The 10,180-nt window shown below is 31.2% G+C and overlaps 1 protein-coding gene across 1 annotated transcript; it reads right to left on the reverse strand.

Annotated features, from left to right (window-relative positions):
* Positions 1 to 1,142: 1,142 nt before the first annotated feature.
* On the reverse strand, positions 1,143 to 6,936 carry LOC105624021 (solute carrier organic anion transporter family member 4C1). The gene is made up of 7 exons (XM_012205390.1): positions 6,756 to 6,936; positions 4,655 to 5,080; positions 3,994 to 4,229; positions 3,192 to 3,468; positions 2,745 to 2,940; positions 1,532 to 2,151; positions 1,143 to 1,333 (listed from the first exon to the last, which is right to left on the reverse strand). The coding sequence occupies exons 1-7, from the start codon at positions 6,934 to 6,936 to the stop codon at positions 1,143 to 1,145; spliced, it is 2,127 nt and encodes a 708-aa protein (XP_012060780.1).
* Positions 6,937 to 10,180: the final 3,244 nt, after the last annotated feature.

Consider the following 10,180-nt stretch of genomic DNA (forward strand, 5'->3'; position numbering starts at 1 on the left):
AATTAAATTATATCAAATAATAAAAATCGATAGAGAATTTTATCCTATTGCACTTCGCTTTACTGTTATCAACAACGTAGCAATATTCTCAATATTCAGAAAGACATTCTTAGTCGCCTTGCAAACCTCATTTTTCCTTATTTGCAACGGAATAAGGTAGAATGCTTAATCGTAATGCCGAAGCGCATCCTCTAATGGTGTTCCAAAGGATACGATCAATAGGGACGACCTGACGTCACGGGAACGTCGCGGAATTCATTATACGGGCCAAGCCGCCCGCTTTAGTTGGGTGGGCTTAAAAATTAAAAGGCTCTCAAACAAAAACTCCCTTTTTACCTTCAGCCTCGTGGGATGTAATCCCTCCGTCCGGTAGTAGCCCTGTATGTCCCGCCAAACCCCTGAATTTCGGTGGCTTGAAGACAAGCCCTGAGATTTTTACCTCCACTTTCCACCGTCTCGACGCTCTTCCCCTCTTATTCTAAAGCTGAGGAGTGAGTACGGTCCAATTCACCGATCCACAATGTAGTTTTCCGAATAAACCCTTTCGTCTCGCGGTGCGTTTATATTCTACTTGCGGGAGATTTGATGAGCAATAAAATAACGAAGGGTGAATACCCTTATCGGAACAACAAATCATTCAATATTACTTGATGAAAAATTGTAAAAAAAATAAAATAATTATTAATGTATAAATAATTTTTCTAAAACTTTTATGTGTATCGAAAGGGAGATCCTAATAAAACTTTCGCCAATTTTTTGCTGACAAAAAATAAAAATTAAAAATGTATGATGTTGGGATACGCGATAAAGCATGAGGGATAATGTGTTAACAAAAAATAAACGTAATTTATTTACAACGAAATAAAAATGAGCATGATTTAAAAATAAAGGTTTAACAACAAAACTATAACAACGATAGTTCCCAGCTTTCGATCCCGAGAATCTAGAAGTTTTACCAATTAATTATTGCGTTATATTAAAATTATTTACACGATTTATGTCTCCTGTCGCTAATAGAATCATTGCACTGTCTACAAATCATCGGAGTGTTCGGTGTCAGTCACGAAAGCCCTGGAATTTCAGGTACCTAGAGCAATTCCACGAATCTCATTGGATTGTTCATTATCGGACAGCAGCAAGCGTTATAGACGACTCTGTTCTGTCCTCTGATTTACATTTCCATTAACTTCCTTTTTCTTGTCTACATTATCAGTTGTGACATTTTCCTTCACGAACTCGCGTCTCTTGTCACTCTCCGCGGCGCCATACAAATCCAAATCTTTACCGAGATAACAAACTGCACCGTCGAGTAATACTCCTATCATGGTAAATCCTGTAACAACACACTTCTTTATAACTGACGAAATCAAATGGCGAAACAATATTCGAATGAGTAATCAATAATCATTTTGTCCATCGTTCAATCAAACTATCTTATCATACTACGATTTTTTTGTTTTCTTTTTATCTAATCAGTTGAACAAATACATACAAGTAACATACACAGGTCGTTAAACTCGACGATACTCACCGGCCGAGGAAATATTCACTAAGTATCGAAAATTGTCTCGGTGATAAAACCAGCAATTTCCTCTAGTCCCACAGGATTCCTCCCATATTAAACAAGTCGAATCGATAATAGCCCCGTAGATAATCGGCCCCGGAATTAAAGCCAGTAACGAGATGATCATTAGCGTGATGCCTTGGGCGAAACTCTTGTCCTTCTTTTCGACACTCCTGTAATTCACCAGGACATTACCGATTCTCCCGGAACAGCCCAGCGTATGAATCACGCAATTGAGCACCGTGAAGAGCAAATACGATCGGCTACAATCACTACTGCATGGACCAGCTTTGACTTTGTCGAAGATTGATGGAAGTGCTTGCGAGTCGAACTCATATATCTGCTGTTTCGAAATAAAATTGAATGACTGGTCTCTGGAACTGAAATGATCCAAGTCACCTTCGATATAACTTGATTCATTTATTGGCAGACAACTGCAGTTTCCGAATTGTTTATCGTCCAGGATCGTTCGACATCCTGCGTGACAGGCAGAGAAGAAAGTTGTCTTCGATGCCTCGTGGCAGACTGGTGAATATTTGATGCCTACACAGTTGCAGTCGGTATTACAATCAGCTGTTAAATTCATTCTGCAAGCAGATAAAAATTGTACATCAGATTACGATATGAGTAATTAGACAAAATGCTATAATTGCTTTTCAAAAAAATTTCAGCAATTTTCACCTGGTTTCCAGAATCAGATGTGTATGTAAATTTATACAGAAATACTTAAGCACTAAGATCTGCTTCGATCGAAAAAGAATTTCTCTAATTTAATTAGATTTATCCGCTATTCAATTATTTCAAATTATAATTGTTTATTTATTAAAAAGGTCCTGGTAGTCTAAAGGCTTAGGACGCTCACACGGAATGCAAGAGATCCGAGTTTGACTCCCGGCCGAGGCAATATTTTTCGCAATAAGCTTATTACAGTTTTTTAAGATTAATTTGGGAAATTTGGGAGGATTATTAATATTTCAGATTGATTGCGTTGAAAGTCCGACAATATCGACATGCAATTATCATTTCTGAAATTCATTTATATGAATATATATAATAATTCAACATCTTAACATTCAGATCGTAGTGGCGCTTCATATTTAAAGTAATATTTATGCTTTTATTTATTAAAAAATATATTATATAATGTATATTATATAATATATTTTTATATAATACTCACTGCATAGTAGTCAAGTCTATACCGCGGATTCCAGCATCTGTGCAGCCAAGAAATATGAATGCTATTTGTCCTAGGACGAAGCAAATGCCGACGATTACGTTCCACGCGAGGAGTGGTCTGGGACCTGGCTTGAATTTGCTAATTATTAATCCCGATAACAAAAACCCTAATACCATACCAACTAATGATATGGGACCTGTAAATTAGAATGAAGCAACATATGTTACAAGTGTATAATTATTATTAAATGCTTCTAAGAACACTTTTCGTCACAAAAATTCGATTATATTTCTTAGCAGAAAAGTCATGTGAGAAAGTTAATGCTAGATATTACCTTGAGATAAATCTTGAATGTTCTTGATAGCAATTAAACGTTATTGCATGAAATATTTTATAAGATAACTCATAAAATAATTAATATACGTTTATGTAAATTAATTTATGTACCTGCTATCACAGTACCACCAGCCGCGGACGTACCGTATTGGACTTCAAGATATTTTGCTATGAACGTAATATAAGCAGAAGCGCCGAGAATATAAAATACACCGCTTAAATTGTTACAGGTCAACAGCCAGTTCGTTAACAACCGTTTCAAAGCTTTTGGAAATTCACGGATTGTCGGTATATATTCAGCTTCCAAGGGTCTTGGGTTGGCGGGTTCCATCTGTATCGGAGGCTTCTGCTCCAGCACTAAATCTAACTTCAAAGGTATTTCGCCATCCTAAAGTAAAATTTTCGTTAATTAATTTATAGGAACTTGTAATCCTCCGCGAGTCATATATACATTTATCATTTTAATTTATAAAATGATCTCTAATATTTAAAAAAAATTGATATCGATTAAGTTTTTCTTATTATTGTTTTTATGTAGACAAATAAATATACACATAAAATGATATAATAAAATGTTAAGGATTAAGAGCGTAACAGCAAGTTGAACTCTTAACTCTTGACATTTTATTATTTATCTTTATACATTTCAACGGTAACACTATATGGATTATTTTTAAAATAATATATTTTTACGACAAATAAAAATTGCTTTAATTCTGTTTTATTAATTTGTTATTTAAGAACTAAAATATTTAAGAAATTGAAATTTCTAAGATATTGATTTGATAATATATGATTACAAGTTTGTTTCTTTTTTTAAAAAAAAATGGCTGTTAATATTTTTTTATGCCAATTATTATGATAAAAAGATCTTTTTAATTTTAACGATATTATAATATCAAATGTGAATTACCTGCTTAGAAATATCTTTCGATTTGGGAAGATCACGTGGAAACATAGCAATCAAGACAGCGAACATACCCATCGTAGCGGCAAGAATGATCCAACCGAGCCACCATGCACCTAGCCATCGCGGATCTTTCTTCGTAATAACAGGAGTGAGCTTTGGGTCTATGTATAAACTCAGACAGCCAAAGCCCAATAGAAATCCGATCGCCGGACCCACGGTACGTAAAGCGAATGTAAAGCCTTACAGGTAAAATTAGAATTTATTGCTATTAAATTCTATTCCAATTCACGTCGATAATGCAACAATTACTGTATATAATAAATTTTATCTTTTGAAAAATTACTAAAAAAAAAATTAACTAAAAACATAATTATATAAAAGCTCATAATAAACGCACAATATTTGTGAAAATCAGATAACGAATATCAAATATTCCGTTCCAAGAATAACCAGATATTTGAAATAAACTTATCTTGAATCATTAAGATACAGCGTTACTTACTTATCAAATTTGTTAAGAAAGACAATTAATTATTACGCGTTGACAAGAAGCACTTTTACTTTTTATATTTACAAACAAAGATATATTTAAATTTTAATCACGATATATTTTTTCTAATTTAAAATCAGTCATAATAACACAGAATTTAGCATTGATGCTCACCTAACAGCATGGGTGTATTTTTCTTCTTTGTATTATCATCTAAATACGTTTGTCCTAAGCCGTAATAAAGAGTAGTTCCGATACCAAGGATAAATTGAGATAGAAAAACTAACAATCGAGGAAGATAACTAACGCTCAATTTAGTTTCGGCATCGCAGAGTTCCGGCTGGTCCATACGAGGACAGATCGCAAGATCTTTCGGGACAGTTGTCATATTCAGCAAAGTCTGATCCAGATATTCCTTCGTCAATGCCAAGGCGTCCTTTCCAGGACCGTATATGAAGTGCGGTAGAGCCAAAACGAGACAGGACAGTGCGCTCAAGCCGACCCCAACTGCGATCCATTTTGGCCGATGACTGGATCCTCCGTAGTAGGTCAAGATCAGGGACAAAATCTGAGAGATCTCGTTACCCGAAAGAATCAATCCTATGATAATAAAAACATTATACAGACACGTGATACTTGTGTAGCCTTTCGATTACCTCTTCAAATTCTATTCCTTTCAACAATTTTCTTCGATTTAATAGGATTTAATAGGCTACAGTTACATAAAATTTATTTGACACAAAATAAAATTTTAAAAAATTTATATTTAATTAACCTTCCGCAGCATTTTGAATTTCACCATTTAGTTCGAACACTTAAATCTCTGAAGGACAGTTGTATTTTTTTAAAGAATTTTTGGACTCCAAAAAAAATCTGAAAAAATTCTGATCTACTCCTTCAACATTTAAGAATATAATTATACAATTACTTTTAATTACTCAGAAACATTATATATATTTTTGTATATATTCGAATTTGAGATAAAATCGACAAAATAATTCAAAGTCGAAAATCATCTAAGTCTTCAAACCCTCGTGTGGTCTGTGCAAGGTTATTTCTAGCTGTACGACTTGTAACAGACTTGTAACATCCAAGGAGAACGCTATTCAGATATTAAATTACCATAGATATGTATCGATCGTTTGAAATTAATGAAGCTATCGTTTAACTCAATGTACGTACATGAAAAATCATAATATCGCGGTACTATTAACATAAAATATATCCAAATTATTTATCTATTATAAAAAGCAATATGAGTGATAATCGAAGCTCTTTCTCTTTAGTTCCAAATAAATTCTGTGTTTATATAATAAATGTTTATATAATAAATTTTATTACTTTGTCATTACGTACAAATACATTGAAAACAGATTTCTAAAAACAGATTTTTAAAAGAAAGAATAATTTCTATTAAATTAAATAAAAAAATTAGTCACTATAACACAATAGCTTAGGTTAACACAATAGCTCGCTCATTTCAGTTTATTATGCATATTGTAAACAAAGGATTATCTTATCATTTAACTTCAATAAGTATTACTCACAGAATATTCTCTTACTCTTAATCCTTTGAATCCTGTCATGAAGAAATATTAGAATTGTATATATGTGTATACATATATATGTATGTGTCAGAATATTTTAAAAATAAAAGAGATATATTTCGCTTATTAATTTTATAATAACTAATTTTATAATAAAATCATGTCCCTTTCAGAATTCTAATGAAAACGCTTTTCTACGAAATGTGTTAATATTTCGGGTCTCGCGGTAGACTACAGAATTGTGTAATGTACGTGCGCGTGTCTTCGCTCTTTAATGCATATATAGCGCTCGTTGTACGACAGATTTGTCACTTCTATGATTGCGACACACTACTTACCTACTAGATAGACGCACACGGAAACGCGATTCGTACGTGTGCAAGTACGAGTACTTAAACGCGAGTATACCCGCGAATGCTCGACTGCTCGGCTTTGCCGGCAATGGGATCCGAGGTTGAAGGCGATTAAGACGAGATGACGTTCAAAGTTCTGCTGTGTCGAGATAAAGCGCGGTGTCTAGTATGAATAATTTACTTCACGTCTGAGTTTTTCTCTAAATAGTTATTTGAGCGCCACGCCGAGATTAATTGATCACCGTACAGAGTTCCGATCGTAAAGACGCGTAGATTTGTACCCGGTAAACGATGTGTACCTTCGTCAATAAAGTAATGCACGGTCGCTTCTCGTCGTGAAATTTTATTATATGTGATTACAGAAGTGAGACTCACCAGTCGTACGACTGGGAATCTTGAATCTCTTCTCCAGAGTCGTCAGGGTGACGATAATATAGATGAACGCCATTGCTTGGACGGTACCCAGTAAACCGTATACCACGATGAAGGTCCTCGGGGTGGCTCGATTTCGCAACCATCTGGGATAAATCCCACATATTCCACAGTCTTTACTCATATCTCCAGTAGCCTCTAAAAAGATTGAGCGGAGTCTTTCGTTTTTTAAAATCTTAATTAATTTACTTATCTCATTAAAATCCATAAATTTTAGATATAAATATAATGAACGTTATAAATTATAAGACTAATCATATATGTTTGCAAACCTTCAGGTATATCTCATTTATATCTTTTTATATTTATTATCTTCATTTCTACTGATATCTTCAGATTTCAAGCTTGATACCAATTCAATAAACAAGAGCTCTAACGTTACAAATGTGCAAAATTAATGCTAGCATAGAGATTTATTTGCGACAAAGAAAATGCGACACATTAATTGACACATTACAGCGTTGACAATTAAATCGCGTCAAAATTCTTGATAGCTTTCATTTAAAATGATTTCTGCTTGCTTTGTCAGATCAGTTATATTTTGCATCTACTTCAGTGAGAGCGTTCCGGAGAATTAAGTTTTGCGATAAAAGCGTCGCGATAGAGGAAAATCGCTGATATTGACATATGTAGGTCTTTTAAAGAGACACCCCTTTATTTCTCGGAAACAAAACATTGCACTTTATTAATACTGATGAAAACATGATTTGTTAAATGATTAAAAAAGTAAAACCCATAATTCATATATTTATATCTTATTTCTATATATAAATTAGCTAAAAACGAATTTCCAAGATGCGAATAGACGAAAATAAAATCTTTATTTATCCTTACAATTTTATTTTGTAAATTGCATAATTTAAATAATAGGTATATTATTGATAATATCATTGTATATTTTTTAATTTCCTAAATCTGCTTTATAATTTTCTCGTTTTTATTTTTTATAGTACAATTTAAAATCGGAGTGTAAACTATTTGTAAGACAGGTACCAAACTGTATACTATAAACCATAAATTCATCTAATCTTTATGTAGTGTTGCATTATTATGTCGAATAGCTATATTGAGGTTGAAGGCATTTTTGTATTTAAAAATTAAAAAAAACTAATTGGATTACATGCTTACGACTTATAAAACATTATGCATATAAATCAACAAGAAAGTTTTCACATCGAAGTAAAACATTCTAGAAATTTTCATTTGTGTTTTACACAGATATGAAAGAAAAAAATAAGAATATGTGCTTTTATTTTTGCTTATTGTTTATTGCTTACTGTGTCAATTTTTAAGACCCATTTTATCATTCATGCTCACTTTTTACTCGTCTCACAAAAAAGTTAATTATTACAAAAATTACAAACAATATTAGAAAAATGTTATATCATCTGACGGAAGATTTTCTATTTATGCTCCTAAAGTCATATTTTTAACTTTACTAAGAAACGTAAAAACAAAGTGGTTTGATAATATCACTGATCTTCTTATATTAATTAAATCAATGCAATATGTGAAATGCAATGCTTAAGCGGAAAAATAACACGTTATTACGATAGCAAGAATCGACTTGTGACGGTGACTTGCATTCTTGATTATGTACGGTATAGACAACGATATAAACATATCATTAAATGATATAATATGCTAGAAACAGAAATTACGTAACAAACGCTTGGGATATTATTATTATTATTATTATTTTTGGGTTGAGACTGATGACTACGGATACATTTAATTTTTAGTATTCCTGTATAAGTTGCAACGTGAGAATTTGATAAACATGAGACACGTGCGTGCATAATAAAGCCGTTATCTTTCATTCTGAATCGCATATAATTATTAATACGTTAATAGAGATAATAAATTTCACACTCTTGGCAGATACCTCATAACATAATGTAACGACAGTAACAATGACTTTTTCATGTATGCAAATGCATCCGTTACGCAATACACTTTTCGAACCAGAAGACACCGACCTAATCTCGTGTGTGTTTACAACGCGAGTATTCGTAAATCGAAAGCGAATGAAACAATAAACGATAAACGATAACACATATAGCGAAATTTTAAACTTACCCTATTTATCGCAATTATAATTTTACTTATTAATAGTAATGCATATTATTATTATTAATAATAATAATTATTATTAATATATATTATTATTAAAATCGTAAATATGCTGTACTGCATCTTCATAAACTATAGTCTGTATTCATACTTCATTTATAGACAAATTCGGGTGTTAGAGGAGCACATAGTTTACATATATTATAGAATTTCAGAATTAAACGTATTTACTGATAAAAGTGATGCATGAATACAGACATAAATATATAATTATTATCAATTACTTGGAACTCTAAATTTAATAAATTTAATAAATAAATTTAGATATAATTGCGCATTAAATATTTGTTGACTTGATTAAAAAAAAAAATTAAAGAAGTAAAATTAGAAAACTTTTTGTATTTGTTATTACGCAGATTTGACATGCAATAAACAACAATCTAATCTACAAATTCAATTAAATTTATCGCATCAATAAATCATTCAAATAAATCTGAGGAATTTCCTCTGACAAAGTTCTTTGTCAATATTTGTCAATAAAATATTCATTACATTGATTTTTATTTTTAATTAATATAATGAAACAAACATGTTATGAAACTTTTTATATTTGCTTCTAAAACAAAGAGAAGATCTCAAGAAATTTACTTGTTACTCTTTCATTTTGTCAAGAAAGTAAATATACGAAATTTGCGAGTATCTATTTGTATGCCACTTTTTTCATAACTCAATTTATAAAATATTATTAATATTTTATTCTACATGTTTCAGAAATATTTGATTAAAATTAATTAAAATTAAATTTTATTATATAAAGGGCTACATAATTATTTTGTTAATATATGCAACTTTCTTATATAACTTTTTTTCTATAACTTTTATTCTATTTTATTCATCAGTTGAGATTTATTCTAAAGAAATATTATTCTCGGTGTCTGTTTACATGAAGTGCAACTTATATAATTGCAATTTATCTTAAGCATCTGTCTTACAGTCTGAGACACGAAATCTTAAACGATTAGCACTTCCGTTTTGTCACTTATAAATTTTTCTTGTAAAAAAAATATGTTAGAACAGGTTCACATATTTTACTCACATATTTATATGTGATTAATGCGATTAATTTGTTTAAATAAAGATTTATTTATTTATAAAATCAAATTTAAATTATTTAGTTAAATAATATTATATTAAAAATATTATTGGTGCTGCGCATCGTCGAGTCATTAATATTTAAAAAAATTATTTTTGACTATTTAAATGTATATTATCTCAATTATATATATATATATATA

Source organism: Atta cephalotes (genome assembly GCF_000143395.1).
Source record: "Atta cephalotes unplaced genomic scaffold scaffold00070, whole genome shotgun sequence".
Taxonomy (NCBI): Eukaryota; Metazoa; Arthropoda; class Insecta; order Hymenoptera; family Formicidae; genus Atta; species Atta cephalotes.

Bases quoted from the DNA above. Each gene is read 5' to 3' on its own strand.
- LOC105624021 (XM_012205390.1), bottom strand. From the start codon at position 6,936: ATGAGTAAAGACTGTGGAATATGTGGGATTTATCCCAGATGGTTGCGA. The intron at 2,941-3,191 runs GTACATAAATTA...TCTAATTTACAG, and splicing joins TGGTGGTACTGTGATAGCAG to GTCCCATATCATTAGTTGGT. The intron at 2,152-2,744 runs GTGAGTATTATA...ATCTGCTTGCAG, and splicing joins ATAGACTTGACTACTATGCA to AATGAATTTAACAGCTGATT.